Source organism: Oreochromis aureus, linkage group 6 (genome assembly GCF_013358895.1).
Source record: "Oreochromis aureus strain Israel breed Guangdong linkage group 6, ZZ_aureus, whole genome shotgun sequence".
NCBI lineage: Eukaryota > Metazoa > Chordata > Actinopteri > Cichliformes > Cichlidae > Oreochromis > Oreochromis aureus.
In genome coordinates, this window is record NC_052947.1 from 12,944,428 (window position 1) to 12,961,543 (window position 17,116).

The 17,116-nt window shown below is 39.3% G+C and overlaps 1 protein-coding gene across 1 annotated transcript; it reads right to left on the reverse strand.

Moving 5' to 3' along the window:
* Positions 1-674: 674 nt before the first annotated feature.
* LOC120440551 (perforin-1-like) lies at positions 675-8,244 on the reverse strand. The gene is made up of 10 exons (XM_039613235.1): positions 8,186-8,244; positions 5,840-6,023; positions 5,674-5,753; positions 5,193-5,238; positions 4,640-4,782; positions 4,393-4,531; positions 4,226-4,306; positions 2,288-2,784; positions 2,096-2,189; positions 675-1,218 (listed from the first exon to the last, which is right to left on the reverse strand). Exons 1-10 carry the CDS (start codon positions 8,242-8,244, stop codon positions 1,006-1,008), a joined length of 1,536 nt encoding a protein of 511 aa, XP_039469169.1. The 3' UTR covers positions 675-1,005.
* Positions 8,245-17,116: the final 8,872 nt, after the last annotated feature.

Below are 17,116 nucleotides of genomic sequence, written 5' to 3' on the forward strand. Positions count from 1 at the left end.
GTTTTTTGCACTGCATTTTTAAATGAAGATATATTGCATTTATTTGCAATTAAAGACAGACAGAGCAGAAAGTGTGTTACTGTTTTACATCCACAGACACACAAGAAAAGAAGCAGGCAACATGAGGTCTCATCAAGTTATGGCAGTTTTATTTGTGTATTTAAGTACATGTATTCAGAATAAAGTTTTTAAAAAACAAACAAACGTCCCAAGTAAAGTTTGGGGGGATTTTTAGGAGGAGAGGGACGGTGAAAGAGAAGGTGGGTTAAAGGTGAGAGGTGAGGGTAGGGAAGATGAGAGAGAGAGAGAGAGGAAGGATGGGGTGAAAGAAAGGTGGAGAGACGGGAAAGGAAGAAGATGCTTTTTTCTCAGCAGTCTGCTCCAGAATCCACTCCTGTCCTCGGCTTTCTTTTCTTTGTCTTTTTCCTTCAGCTCTTTTAAACACCATTAATCCTAAATAGTTGAACTCTGTACTCAGCCAGTTTTTGACAGAGTGGTGAACTCTTTTACGCATGTATGGAAACAAGATTGTACTGGCCACAGTAGATGTGGGATATCCACAGCTTATCTGAGACTGAATATTTTTACTTGTTTAATACTGGCAGATAATAACAATTATATATCTAGAGGTACCTCTTATAATAGAGGTGTCCCCTTTAAGGACCCAAAGAACATGTTTTTGACAGGCTTTATTTGAATCAGAAGTAAAGTGACACAACAAGGATTTGATCATTTTTACACAACTGAAATTAGACTCACATATTAGTAGAAATACACAGCAGCTGATTCAGTGTGTGTGTAATTATTTATCATTAAAAACTACTGAAAACCAAAAAAGTACGATTTTTCTATCACTTAAAAATATTAATATATGAATACAGCCCTGAACTGTAGCTTATATAAAGGCTAAAAACTGAATACAGTTATCTCTTAGTGGTAGCAAAATAAATCCATAAACTGATGAGTCACATGAATTTTTACATTAATTAACTCAAAATACATTTGTTATTTTGCAGATGGTTTGTAACTGTTACACCGGTCTCCAGTCAGATGAGGGTCACATGTCAGAGTGTACCGGACCTCAAAACCTCCTCTTTTAGCTGGGCAGGTAAATGTGTGTGTCCCCTGCTGAAGATACTTGAAACATGATCCCAGAAGGTCATCATGCCATACGTCCTTGTCCCAAACTTCAACCTTCAAACCAGAGTGTGTGTCCACCTTCATAAGAAAATTAAACAAGATTTTTAATTTTTATCCTTCCAATTTTTATTTTAGGTTTGTGAATCATAAACAGTAATAAGGACATTTGGACAAATTCTTAAAATATTTGTTAAAATCATATTTTAAATTTTTTAAAATTCAGATTGGAAAATTTAAAATGATTTAAAATGAATCTGTGTTAGAGACACACTGGTGAATTCCTGGGGGGCAGTCGCACATCACTTTCTTTTCTCCTAAGATGTTTGACAGATTTAATCAGTTTATGATGACTATTATAGGCCCATCCCCCGAATTATTTTTGTTTGGCTGTAAAACCATCTAACAAGTACCTATATAGTTAAGGTTAGCTGAAGAATGGCTCTGTGAATAGTGGAATACTTGATACTTGAACTTATTGCAGCAGAAGACATTTAAGGCAGGCTCCACATGGAGCCTTTTAACAAAATGAGTGGGTTGTAAGTATTGCAGAAGTGTTGTGCTCAGTTGCCTTCAGCATTTTAGTATTACAGTAAAAACTGTAGCAAATGTGTCCAAAACCACTACATAGCTGATATTACTTTTATTGCTTGCCAAGTCATTGTTTACACTGTATCACAAAATTTGTTGTTACAGCAGTTTTACAGGTTTTACAGCCACTACAACTTGAAAAGATAAGTTTGGTAGTAGAGTTTGGTTATTTGGATTAATGTAAGGTAATCCTTTTGCTGTCAGTTTAGCTACAAAAGTATCATCCCTTCTTTGGCATTTATGACTTTGATTGGGACAAACCACGACAATCTGAACTCTTGATAAGTTTTAAGTTTGAAAAGTACATAAACTCTGCTGACTGTGAGGTCAAAAGACTTATGATTATCTATAATGAGGGTTTACTGACCTTGCCCAGATTATAATAAGCGTTCCACCAGGGATTGTTTGACCGAATCCAACGAGTCTGCCGATAGATGGAGCCAAACCACATTTTTGCATAGCTGTGTGTAGAAGCAAAGAAAGAAGAGCAACAGAAGAATTATTAAGTCTGCTTGATGTACCACCTCCAAATTGTAATCCCTGACCAGAGTCTATTCACCCCTCGGTCTCGCCAACTGGATCTCCTTTCAGGTCCCAGGCTCGCACAATGGTAACCTTTAGCGTCCCCCTCCAGGCTTGCAGAGGACAGCAGTTGGAAGCCAGATTAGGAATGTTTGAACCACAGTTTGGCTCACTGGGTGATTTTTTCACAGCATTGTCCTCTAAGTACTGCTCAATGGCAGCTTTCATCCCTGTCTTTTGCGTATCATTTGTCATCAGCTCGTAGATTGGCCGAAGGGAGTAGGAAACAACATCTGGGTGATCCTTCAGTGTCTTCAGCCAAGTTAGAAAACCAAGGGAGTCATTACGCGTGAGTGCAAACTCTCCCAACCAACCATTGCCTCCTACCACCTCTGTGTAGTGTTGGTAGAGTCCAGAGCTGTATGTAACAGAGAGACCCTGGTTTTGTAGGACCTTGTTGCAAGAGTCTCTGTTACCAGATAGTTGGCTCTTTCCCAAGCCGACAGAGAAACCCAGCGACAAACAGGAGTGGACCTGCAGGACAAGAAGGGAAAGAAAATGTCAACAAATATCTGTATTTTCTACTCCGTACATTTTCAAAACAGATATATTGTTTGATATACTTCAGGAAAGTTATTATTTTACATCAATGCAAGCTTTCAAACATTAAACAGACTTGAGCCTGAACTGTAACACATGAAATTCAGTCCTGTATTAATCACCATGTTCCAAAAAAAGAGATGAAAGAGGCAAAACCGTGTGCCAGAGTCAGGAGTTAAAGTGGGCCGGTGGTTTTTATTTTACTTTTGGTTTGTTTGTTTTTTGGCACAACACTCAGAGATGGAGAAAGATAAAAAGACAGGACAGGAGAGGAAGAAGAAAAGTTAGACTGAAAGGTAAGGACTGCTAAGTGATGCTTGATAAACTGGACTTTAAAGTTACGTGTCCTTACAAGTTGTCATGTTTGTAAATCTGATATTGGGTCTGTACATGTGAAAATATGTTTTTTCATATTGTGAAGCATGCTGCAAACAAACTGAGGTAGATTAATGGTATTATTTAAATACTGCATGAAAACACTCTGCAGTTTAGTGCAGGATAAACAGGTTAGTTTGCTGTACTGTGATGGGTTTAAAGCAGGGCTGTCCAACTCTAGGCCCCAAGGGCCGGTGTCCTGCAGGTTTTAGATATCACCCTGGGTCAGCACACCTGAATCAAATGATTAGTTCATTGCCAGGCCTCTTGAGAACTTCAAGACATGTTGAGGAGGTAATTTAGCCATTTAAATCAGCTGTGTTGGATCAAGAACACATCTAAAACCTGCAGGACACCGGCCCTTGAGGCCTGGAGTTGTACACACCTGGTTTAAAGTAAAGACCAGTGTGTGACTGGTGCACAGTGGCTATGGTGCTCATGGTTACATTGAGTATATAAATAGTGTACTGTCATTGTAGAGGATGGAAATCAGCCAAGACAACTCATGAAATATCCGCTGACATTTTGAATTCAGTTGTGTACATTCACAAAGAGTAATAAATCTCAGAGCCGCAGGTCAACTGATCACAGCCTGTACACTAAAAAAATCTGCTGGATCCCACAATGAAAATTGTGATTCTTTTCCCTATGCTGAGCCATGACAACCTATTTTAGGGTTCCCCCACCCGCTGAATCTGACTGTGCCCATTTTCCTGTTTAGAGGCAAAGTCACCCTCTACAATGTAGAAAACAGAAAATAGAGCTATGTTTTTATTTTCCTTCTTTTTGTCTGCTCATGTTCTGCTTAACAGGTTCAAGCTGAGAATATTTATTAAAATTAAAATTTGACTAAAGCAAAGTTTGTATTCACATGTACTTATTATTTTTATTGTTACATTAATACACTGTTTAGTTAGTTCTGCACAAAAAATAGCTGGTGCCTTGAGGCAACTGTTGTTGTGATTTTGCATTATATAAATAAGGAACTTTATGTATGAACCTGATTTGAGGTGAGTCCGTTCAGTGAGGACAGACAGGTTCGTGCAGCTGTGACTCGCCTCAGTCGACCACCAAGGTGAACCTGTAATGTGGTGCAAAGTTGTTGTTATAAATAATTTTATTTTAATTATTTTTAAACAAGGTAATTCACAGTGTGTGTGTTTTAACCTGGCGGATGTAGTGCGTGCCATAGGTGTGTATGAGCTGACTGTATTGAGCTCTGGTGGAGTTGTTGTAGAAACCTGGTAGCTTAGCTACAGCCGAACTGAACTCAGAGCTGAGAGGCGCTCTGTCTGATACTCGGTAACTGGACACAAAGAGACAGATTAGTAAATGATCTCAACAGAAGCTTTTCAAACCACGATTACAGAATAACCTGAATTTATGTGAGTATTCTGAGTTATTCACAGCCTACCTGTAATGGTTGCAGGTGACCCTGTCTGTGCTGAAGGTGTGGCGGTCCTCTTTTGTCCTTTTTGAAGCAAAGTTATAGGCAGCGGATTGCGTTCCTCCCACATCCAGGCTAGCAGCCACAGACTTCTCTAAATTTAGGCCAACCTGTTATAATAAATGAGACAAATGATTAATGTGTGGTCAAATACGGGACTTTACAGAAGTGATTGATTTTTTCCACATTTTAGCTCGCCAGTACTGAGACATTTTGTGATGTATTTGTCCAGATCCTAATTTATGTTCAAACATGGCCTCATGTTTGAACATAATATAAATTTATTGTGTAATTTATTATGTAATTTTCCCACTTGGGTCAAATAAATATTGTCTTGGGATGTTGAAGTGTATGTGAGTAAATGTGTACTTCGTTGATTTCTTTTCAGAACATTGGTTCTCAATTTGATGGCAAAAGGTACATTTCATTTTTGGTCACAAGGTGGCAGTCTTGTGAAGGCGTGATTACTGCACCAAGATGCATGTAAAATATGTCATTAGTATAGTAAAATGTGCCCTACCTTCCAGTCAGCACTGTCCTGGGAGGTGTAAGTGTCAATCAGAGAGCTGTGAATACAATTCAAAGTAAACAATCACTGTAAAATTTTACAGATTGATTTCAAAGTTAATTTGAATGATTTTAAACAGTTTGCCAAAGTTAGTATTTACAGATGAACACCTGTTATTGTAACTAGACTTTCAGCTGTGAATATTATGATGAAGAGAATTTAGGCCAGAGAAGGTGTTTAGCAATCAAAATGCTTACTATTACTTTTCATTTCATCATTGCCAAAGACTGAATGAGCTTTAATTAGATGGAAATCTTTAGATAGCGAGTCAACGGCTGAGCCAAAAGATGCTCAGTTGTCACAGCTGTTTTTCATGGTAACAGATGCGTTATCAGTTCAGCCTGAGTATAAACAACACAATTTAACTGTGCACATTTGTCTTTGGAAAGCATGCATTAATTTTAAGCAATGATAAAAATGTATAAGACTATACCTAACAGAGCTGTGGACACTGCTGTAAATATTGGCACTGCATTGGCTGAATGCACGCCAGTCCACTGCAGAGACTGGCAGCTGAAAATGAAGACAGATCATGAACATGTACACATAAAGTGTGTGCTACTGTTCAAATGGCTCTTTGTTGTTGCATCTTTAGTTACTTTTTGCAGCACGTTGCCTTGAAGCGGGTTGGAGCAGAGAGTACATGTTTCACTTGGGGTGAAGTAGGTATTCACATCAATCATATAGGCTCCCTTTCGTCGCAGAGTGACCACGTCAAATCCTCCCCACCAGGTTGTGACCTGGTATAAAAGGAGCAGCCTTGCACTGGACGTAGTTTCCAGTCTGACAGGAAAGAACAGGGAGTTGCAGGACAGAAAGAGAAGGAGGCTCAGGTAGAGAGGAGGTGGGGTTGAATAAGACAGCATAGCTGCAGTGAAAAAGACTGATATTTTGGAGAGAGAGAGAGAGAGAGATAAAGACATAAGTGATCATCATTTCAACAGCAGGTGATTCTCAGTAAAGTAAAGATCTCCAAATGTTTGCAAACATGCAGCCTCAGCTGACTGCAGGTTTCCCCAACCTTATAAACAGTACAGGACACAACAGTGTGTGAATTAACGACTTGCATAACTCTTAAGTCTATGATATGTCCCCCTTTATTACCTGGTGCAATGAATTTAAAGAATGTTATTACCTGATCTGATACTTGATGAAGGATAAGATTTGCATAATATTATGAGCTTGGATAAACCTGCGGTCAGCTGAGACTGAAAAAGTCAGTTGGATGGGTGAGGACATGTTTCTCCCACTTAAAATTCTGTGATCGGATGAACAGAATCAACTCTCTGGAAAATATAGTTTATTGTTTTAAATCTGAATCCATCTGGCAGAATATTTCTTCAATTTGCTGTAGTTGTTTAGTTACTCACTGCTCAAAAAATGCCATTTTTCTCTTGCCATTAAAATGTTTTGTTCACATACAATGCTATTTAGAGGAAAACACTTTTGTTTGTGTGCACTGGCATCACATCTGATGTGATTCCTCACAACATGCTGCTTGATTCCAACTCGTCTGAGAAGTTGGAATATGTCCAGTACTGGTGGTAGAATTTGTTTACTTCTAAGGATTATACCTAAAAATACATTTCACATGTAAAATGATCTTGGCTTAAAAGAAGACACAATAAGAAATAAAATCACAAAACACATATACAATACAAGTATACACAGGTTCCAAGAATAGACTGAGTCTTTAAGCTGTCGGCTTCTAAACGTATTCATGCTCTCTGCTGTATTGTTCTTTTTTTTTCTTTGAATCTTAAATCTCTGTCTAATTAAAATAAAATTAACAATAACTTTGTGTAACATTTAAAAAAATGTTTTCTACCTTTTACAAAATGTTGCAGTTCTCTGTCAATGACGCAAGTCGGACAAAAGCAGGACAATGAGCCAACAAGATTTGTTCAAAAACAGACTGAGGAGCACAGCTTTTAAAGAATAAGATGGGTACACGTGCTCAAATCAACAAAGATAAGCATCATAATAAATGAACCACCAATGATTTATTGGACCCAGGATTAAGGAAGTGTCCTTGGAATAACTTCATTGTCAATGCAGAGAAGCTGTTTGAGATTATGTGCCCTCTTAATTATACATTAACTGTGTACGTGTAAGAGAAAGAAGGCTGTCAGCCCCCAAACCACAACAGAGATGCCACACATGCAGTTTGGTAGAAATCTCAACAATTATTAGAGCCATGTATATTTTTTCCTTTGCGAAATATACTTATTTAATTAATAATTAAATAATAAATGTAATTAATAATATAATTAAATAATAAACGGACTGGTGTACTGTCCAGGGTTTTCCCACTGTCGCTTCCTATGGCAGCTCGGATCCGCTCCAGCCCCCATCCTCGTGTCCCTGATAAGAATATGCAGAAGTGAATAGATTATTAACGGATGCCAAATTTATTAACAAATGTTTATGGTAACAGACGTGTTATCAGTTCAGCCTGATAGGAGCCCACTGCATGTCCCATTTTTCTCCCTTGTCGTTTCTGCACTAGATACTCCTTTATTCTGGTCAACAGACAAAAGCAGGACAATGAACTAACAAGATTTGTTAAAAACGAAACTGAGGAGCACAGCTTTTAAAAAATAAGATGGGTGCACGTGCTCCAAAACAACAAAGATTAGCATAGTAATAAATTAACCAACAATGACTTATTGGACCTAGGATTAAGGAAGTGTCCTTGGACTAACTTCATTGTCCATGCAGAGAAGCTGTTTGAGATTATGTGCCCTCTTAACTATACATTTAACTGTGTATGTGTAAGAGATAAAGAAAATTCCACCAACAGAGATGCCATACAGGCAGATTTGGTTCAAATCTCAACAAGTACAAGGGCCATGTATATTTTTTATCTTCATTGAGAAATCTATTTGTTTAATTAATAATTAAATAAATAATGTGAATAATAATATAATAATGAACAGACTGACGATCTGGCTGGGGTGTGCCCCACCTCTACCTCTATGGACGCGCCAGCCCCAACCCTCATGACCCCGATGAGGATAAGCAGAAGAGAATGGATGAACGGATGCCAAATTTATTAACAAATGTTTACGGTAACAGAGGTGTTATCAATTCAGCCTGATACGAGCCCACTGCATGTCCTATTTTTCTCCAGGGTTTGTTTTAACACTATTGTCAACACAAACCAAAGGGTCAATTTATGTGTTGTTGTGTGTGGGTTAACTCTTCAAAAGTGTTTTTTATGTACCCGCAGACATGCACTGTTGGTTCTGCAGCCACTAGATATAAAGTCTGTCTTCATTCTGGGTAAATGTGTCACGTTTGTTATTGCGGCTCTGATTGTTGTCCCTGTTTCACTCCTTTCTTCAGTTGTTTTTCATACACCCACAGGTGCCCTTGGACTTTAATTGCTCCTAGTGTCACTCACGTGTTTGGCATTACCTGAATCAGCTTTGTGTGTAAACATACCTGAAATCTTTTACTAGTTGTTTTCAACAGTGAAATGAATACATTACCTATAAATCAACTTCCTTTTGCATATTTGTATTTTTTATTTGTAAACTCTTGGTGTGGACATACACCAAGTTATGTTATTCACTATAAAACATGTTCCATCACTACCTAGGCATGCAATTTCAATTAATATCCAAACCTTTAAGTAGTCGGACTATTCATTTTCAAACTGTAAAAACATGACACACAAACAAAGTCTCATGAAGAGACTCTCAAGAGAGACTTATTGTTGTGTTTGAAGTAGTGAACCTTGCCTGTCGAGGTAAACACAGAGAATCATTAAGCATGCATGTTATTAAAGTATTTTCCCCCTTTTCAGCTGCTCAATAATGCAACTGTATAATAAGCCAGTCTAATGGTAACAACGGAGTGCATTTAGGTACTTAGACATCATCATCCTGCTGAAGTTTAAGTAACTTTGAATATGGCATGTTGATGCCAGACGGTGTAACTTAGAAATTGTTTCCCCATAAAATAATCTCCAGGGGTTACAGAGAGTGGTCTGAAAAAGAGAAAATATCCAGTTTTCTCAGTGAAAATGCCTGAGTGTGTAGTTTCATACCATGGATAATCCTCTATTTTAAGGTACAGTATGGCCAAGATTTATAAAGTAGACTTACTTTCTTTTTATAATTATTATTAAATGTGACAAAAAATTAGTGACTGAGCAGATAAGCTCAACAGAAAAGTATTTACAGAGGTCAAGATAGAAACCCATTTTCCCATAGACTTCTACAGGACCACTGCAACAACTGCTATCACCATCTACTGGCCCTCAGATAGAATGTAGGTTCAGTGTTTTGGCTTCATTTTTCCAACAAGGACACTATGTCCATGTTTTATGCTGTGTACGAGGGGCTATATGAAGGTTTAGTATAAGATAAATAACATCCATCCATCTTCATCCGCTTTATCCGGGGCTGGGTCGAGGGGGCAGCAGCCTAAGCAGAGAAGCCCAGACCTCCTCTCCCAGCCACCTCCTCCAGCTTATCCGGGGAACACCAAGCCGTTCCCAGGCCAGTCGAGATATAATCACTCCAGCGTGTCCTGGGTCTGCCCCGGGGCCTCCTCCTGGTGGGACATGCCCGGAACACCGGGAGGCGCCCAGGAGGCATCCTTGTCAGATGCCCGAACCACCTCAGCTGGCTCCTTTCGATGTGGAGGAGCAGCGGCTCTAGTCTGAGCCCCTCCCGGATGGCCGAACTTCTCACCCTATCTCTAAGGGAGAGGCCAGCCACCCTTCGGAGGAAGCTCATTTCTGCCGCTTTTATCCCCGATCTCGTTCTTTTGGTACAACGTCCAGAGCCTTCAGGAACTCGGGGCGGACCTCATCAACACCAGGGGCTCTGCCACCAAGGAGTTGTTTAACTGCCTCAGTGACCTCGCCCCCGGAAATTGGCGGGTCTTTCCCCTCATCCCCAGACTCTGCTTCCTCCTCGGAAGACGTGTCAGTGGGATTAAGGAGGTCCTCGAAGTATTCCTTCCACCGCCTGACAATTTTCTCAGTCGAAGTCAGCAGCGCTCCGCCAGCACTATACACAGTACAGGTAGAGCACCGCTTTCCCCTCCTGAGACGCCTGACGGTTTGCCAGAATCTCTTCGAGGCAGTCCGAAAGTCTTTTTCCATGGCCTCTCCGAACTCTTCCCACACCCGAGTTTTTGCTTCAGCCACTGCCCGAGCCGCATTCCGCTTGGCCTGTCGATACCTGTCGGCTGCCTCCGGAGTCCCACAGGCTAACCAAGCCCGATAGGACTCCTTCTTCAGCCTGGTGGCTCCCTTCACCTCTGGTGTCCACCATTTGGTTCGGGATTACCACCACGGCAGGCACCAACCACCTTGCGGTCGCAGCTCAATGCAGCACCCGGCAATGGAGACGCTGAACATGGTCCATTCGGACTCAATGTCCCCAGTCTCCCTCGGAATGCTGTTGAAGCTCTGCCGGAGGTGTGCGTTGAAGATCTCGCGGACTGGGGCCTCTGCTAGACGTTCCCAGCACACCCTCACTACGTGTTTAGGTGCACCGGGTCTGTCCAGCGTCCTCCCCCGCCACCTGATCCAACAGATAAATCTTTGTTATTTATTTAGGTATTTATCAAGGCGCAAACTACTTGCTGATCACAAGTTTACGAGAATGCTCAGCTAGCTGTCCATATCCAAACCCTGCATGGTCACAACATTTGAATTGTTAATTGTTATGAAAAACTGGGAGAAGTACTAATCTCACTTTAAGGACTCATGTGAAACATTTGACAAGAAATGTGGATTTTTGTAAAAAAAACAAAAAACAAATTTAAAGATCCTTTTACAATGTTTCCTCGATATTTGATAGCCTCTACAGAGACACATTTCTCACAATCTTCTGTTCCTGTGTATTACAGTGCATGTTATTGCAGTTGATTCTTTCTTATTTTGAACTGTGTATTAAAGCAAGCATGCGGCTGATCTTCCTTAATAAATGGAAGGGTGCAAGCATGTATGTATGATGTTTGTAGGGCTCTACTGTAGTTGCTGGTAATTTCACTTCTTTTTGTTCTTTTATATATTGTCCTTACAATGTTCAGTCATGGGACCCTCTTTTAAACATGGAGCTAGGAATGATTACAGGACTACATCAACAGTTTGCAGTGATAATAATATGATTTGCATGTTTCACTCAACATTAATGTTTCCTACTGTAGAATTATAGGGATTATTTTACATAACCATCATCTTGTCATTGCATTAATTATCATTTCATCCAAGCATTTATTGAAGCTGCTGGCATTATGTTATAATTTATATTATAGGGGTTATCATAATCAAATATTAACATGTTTATTACAGGTGCAGTTATAACTACTTTAAAATGATTGAGTTAAATATATGTATCATAACTCATATGCTGAGTATATTGGTACAGTAAAATAGTAGCTGAGCAAAGGCCTGAATGTATTCAGCTTCTTGTGGTATTTGAGTTTGCCTAGTTACAGGTGACGGAAGGATGTCCAGTCCATGGTGACCTCAAAGGCCTTAGGTCATCACTATATTCGGAAGAGTATGCCACAAGGAGGAACCTCTATGTTGCAGTTAATTCTTAAAATACATGAATGTTCTGTACATGCAAATTATGTGCTTGTAAACGCAAGAAGGGGCGTTACAATACCCTGATGTTATAAAAGCAACCTAGAGTGTATTTTGGGCAGAGATGTACAACTGCTTTGCAGTTTGCACCTCTCCACGCTGCGTGCATTCATTAAAATCAATTGTTTGAACGGCCTTTTCTGGACTATCATTGTTTTACTCTCATCCTCAATTTCGGACCCGTAACATTTGGTGCATTTGGCCGAGGTTGAGGGAGAAAAGTTGGAGGTTGAGACTGAGAGGGTCCAAGGCGCTCGAACAAGCAGACACGAGTCAGTGGTCGAAGTGAGTGGACATAAGCCGGCTTATTCAAAGGTAAGGCACTACCTGTTGAAGTATTTCCAAAATGTGCCAGATTGGACATGAGAAATTAAAGTCTACTCACTGAAATTACTGGTAAGTGTCTCTTTTGATTTTGGTGAAAATCTCATGAGAAGTTGAAGTTGAAGTAATGATAAGTTATAAGTAAAAGTGAGTTAGAGTCTCACTAAAGGTACCGGGTTAAAGTCCCAAAGGAATAAGAATAAAGAGGATTTAGAATAAAGAGGATTTAGAATAAAGAGAATTTAGAATAATAGGTAATTGGTGAAGTTTGTGACATCAAAGTCTCAATTGAATATAAAGCCGGGCTTGGACACCGATATGGTGGGTTTGTGATTTTGGGGTGTCTTCAAAATAATTAAATTGTATAGAGCGGGACTCTGGGAGTCTAACAAGTGCATTTGTCGGAAGGTGACGCTTCCAAGTTGTCGGTGACGATCGACAGCTACCTCGGGAGGATAGTTCACTTGGCAAGTGTGGAGAACTACGACACTCCAAAATAGCCACTGACTGGGTCAGTTTACCGTCCGGGCGGTGGTTTGCACTTTTTGGTCAGTAGAAACCGGGTTTCGGGCGTCTACCTTTTAACTTAAAACTTCGGGGAAGCCTGGGATGTGGGGTGTCCACATAACAGGGCTTTTCGGGTTGAGTTGATTGATGCTTTTAAATTGTGTTAGGGCATTAGATATGTGACCACGGTCCGGGGCCGAGACTGGTTAATTGATGACAAAAAACTCAGGGAGTTTGTCCCTTGGAGGGTTAAGTTAAAATTTTGTCTAAATTCGGTAGGTTATGCAATTTAAGGCCTTGTAAATATTATTTAATTTATCAGACGTCTCTGTGTTATAATTTCTATGTTTGTATATAGGTTCTGTCTGCCACGGGCACTGCAGCAGGCTGGTTATTTTGAGATTGTGTGTCTGTGTCTATGTAAATGAGATGCCTGTGACTTATTTAGAGTGACATTTCCTGTTTACTAATGAGTGGCTAATGACTGACTGCAGAGCCAGGGTTAAGGACGACTTCAATCTGTGTTTTAAGGGAAGAAATGCAGTTTATGTTTATTATATTTGTGTGACTGTTGTTGATTATGATAAGTATTTCATGATAACTGTAGAATATGAGTATGGGGTTTGCTTGACACGTGTCTGTACTAGGTAAAACTGTGTAAAACTGATAGGAAGTTTATAGAGACTGCTAGACATTGCTGATGCATGTGCTTAAGACGCTGATTTTGTTTATTACAATATGTAAGTAAAGTTTTATTTCTTGCCATGACTGTATGACTTTTTGAGGGGTTTTGAGATAGGATACATAAACTGTTGATACTTAAGACTGTTACCTGGGTTCTGAGAAGTGAAATTGAATTTGAGATAATTTAATTAATAAAGATGTCTGTAAGTTTATGTGTGTTTTGGGGTGTCAAGTAAGATGTTTTAGGATTTTTAGATGGGTTCTGTTTCAGTTTGAGATAATATATACAGTTACATTTTTTCTGTGTGTGTGTTGTTGAGTGACAACATGCGCAGTTTAAATTGGGCGCTGTTCCTTCCTCTTTTAGTTTCAAAACACAAAGGCTGTTAGATTAAAATTACTGTGAGTAACGGTTTGACTTTTGACTAGGGAAATAATATGCTTACTTTTGGGTCTATGAAGATATTTGACCTTCAGTGATGTTATGAGAGGTTTCAGTTTTCTTTTTCTTTTTTCTTTTGACTTGCTCTTTCTGATCATGGAAGGCATGTCCAAGATACTCGTATGAAAGCGTATTTTGTGTGATTTTAACTGTGTGAATGCTGTCAGTATTTGATTTGAGTGACTGGGTGATTTCTCTGAGTAAGTGAAAAGGGGAAGTTTGAGAGAGAGAAAGGCAGTGCGTGTGAGACGATTTATGGCGTCTGAGTAGAGAGAGATTTAACTCTGGGCAGATGAAGCAAAAGGGAGGTTTTAAGATAAAAATGAATATATTACTAATTGTATGCTTTAGTGTGTCAACACAGGTGGACTCTCTCAACATTGCAACCTTGAGTTCAGCAGCAGAAAAGTAGATTAAAAGAATTGGGAGAATAAGCCAGTTTTTGGCTCGAAATTGTGCGGCTGGATCTCTCACTTTGTCCCTGAAGCGGAGAAGAAGTTCAAAGGACAGTCAATCGCCTGATGAAGACCGATAGAACATCGTGGATGTGAAGAAGTAACGGAAGCTAAAAGACAGTGCAGGCGAAAGCAGTAACACTGACAACGACTGATGAGTCCAGCAGCATGGAAGAAAGCACGTGATGCAACATGCATGCTGGTGAAGAACAGCGTGATATGTCTGCTTGAAGGCACTGACTGTCATATTTGCCAAGCTTGGAGCAATCTTGGAAGAAAAGACTGAAAAGATGAATGGAGAAGAAAACAGAGCAAATGAAAATAAGACTGAAGGAAGAGGAAATACTGAAAGATCAAAACAGAGAAGAAACAGACTGTGTTTGCTGGGGCTCTGAAGCCCGAACAGGACACTGTGAATGAAAAGGACCAGTGAGAGATGAAGCTGGACGAGTTTGATCTGCGAGAAGATAGGAGATGATTGGATTGAAATTGAACCCTGAACTCGGGATAGTTTAGGGATGTCCACCATATCACAACAAAGAGGTAAACAATACAAAAGGTAAAGATAATCAAAATAACTGACAATTATATTAATGAATAGAAAACACACATATACCAATTGTTACATGTGAGATTATTTTTGAAACGAATCAGAAGTGAGATAGTTTGGATCTAGAGCTCAGTGAAAAGATGCATAAATTAAATATGAATACATGAAAATGCAATGAATACATAAGGATGCAATGAAGAAAACAGCTTACACTGCATTTACATGACCACATAACGCAAGGAAGAACACGCTTACATGCATGGCATAATTGGTATTTCTGACCAGAGATAGAGAAATGGGTTATTTAGGCACTTGTGATAATAATGAAAATGTCTTAGTTTTGTTATTTTCAGGAGTAAAAGCAGAACCGGACAAATTCTCCACAGCAGCAGTCGGAAGAAAATTATAGGTTGACATCAATGGATATGTTAAGGCAAGTTTCTGGTTGAATTGTTCACAGAATGATGTGTCCATGAACCTGAAAAGCAAGCCCTAACTCCTGGCTGAAGACCAGGAGTGCTTTATTTAAGGTGGAGATCAAAAGTCTGGGTTAGTAATTCGGGGAAGGAGAAAACTCACTGTTTAACTGGAGGATTGGAAAGGTGTCTGACAGACTGCGAAGCCATATATGCAAAATAACACGTACACATACACATACAAAAAGAGAATGTATTAACCTTACAAAGACAAGCTCATGAGGATTAATGCATAAGATAGTGATTAAAACCTGGCTAAGAACACAAGCATACGCATAATGAAGATCAGCTTGCTAATTGTATGAGTGATAGAATGGTGTGAATGGTTAATAAAATAGACTTAAAGCTTGAGGTTGATTCAAAGAAGTTAGGTGACAGGGGAGTGCTATGGAAAAAAAAAAAAAAAAAAAAAAAAAAAAGAAAAGATAAGTGATTAAAGTAGTTTAAAAGAGTGACTTAGCAGTGCTTTTGCACTGAGTGATCAAAACAAGTGATTAGTATAGAAAGAAAATGAAAATAATTGAATAATGGCATGAGGTTTAAAAAAAAAAAAAAAGTATTTTCTTGCCAAGTTAAATTGTTGAGATATGGCTGAGTATGCAACAAGTTCGAAAACTCGTGTGAATGTGGACAGAGGAGGTTGCTGTGTGTGTGTGATTGAGGCCTTAAAGGAGGGGTAGATTGTTCAGAGGTGCAAATTTGATTAAGAGGTTTATAAATTAGTGTTGACACATTGTTGTAAGATCTTAGGCTGAATCTGAGTATGGTAAAGTGCCTAAAGGGGATATTGTTGTGTACTGAAACGGTGCAGCTTTTGGCGAGGTTTTCAGTGTGTCGAACGGGTGAAATTTCAGATTGTTGAAGATTTTTGAGGTTGTTGTTTTATTTTTAAAGAGGGAGTGTTAATAAACATGGACATGTTTAAGGGGTTTTGTAACAGTGCACTTATAAAGAAAAACCTGTCAGGTGATTTTGTTTTGTACTTTGATGAGCTAATACTCAGCTCTCTTTTTCTCATTTTTGTTGTAAGCAGGCCTGCAAAAGAGTGGATAACAGTGCTGACAAAGTAAAAGGATTGCCATGAGCCAATCCAGTCTAAAAGCAGAAAGAACTATTTTCTTAAAAACAAAGTAAAACAAATAAATGAGTTGATGTTGCTGAGAGTGAAGACTGAATATTTGCGAGATAGTCTCCACTGTCAGCAATACCTGATGGTAATGCGTGTGAGTGAATGTGTGGGAATGGACAGGTGAATGGACGGACGAGGCAGACCATAGGTTGGACTGACTGGACACTGACAAAAGACTGGACTAAGGTTAGACACATGACTGATAATCGTTCTGTTTTAACTTTTTATATTACAGGTTGGATGAAGTGGAGAAACTGAGTATAAAAGGTGATGTTCTGGTTAACACACAGGTTTTTGTTTCTAGGACGTCTCAAGGATGCAGGCTGTGGATGGAGCCAAGAAAGGATTTGACATGATGATTAATTTGATTTCATTCCTTAAATACAGGTTTGAAGCTCCGGAGCATGTATGCCTAATATGATAGGACTAACTTTTTCTTTTAATTTCCTAAGCTCGACTGAAGGATTTTGAGTTTGTAACACATGAGATGTGTCACAAAAAGGGGGGTGTTAATATATGCGATTAGCTACATGAAATGTGTTCTTTTAGGGTTACTAAGCAAATGTCTACGTGACCTTTACCTAATAACCTTTGTGATGATAAACTTGTTTACCGACTTGCTCTCTTGTAGAACAGACAGACTTAGAAAAGGGGAACCTCAGCTCTGAGTTCTGAGAATAACTCTGTTAAGTTGAC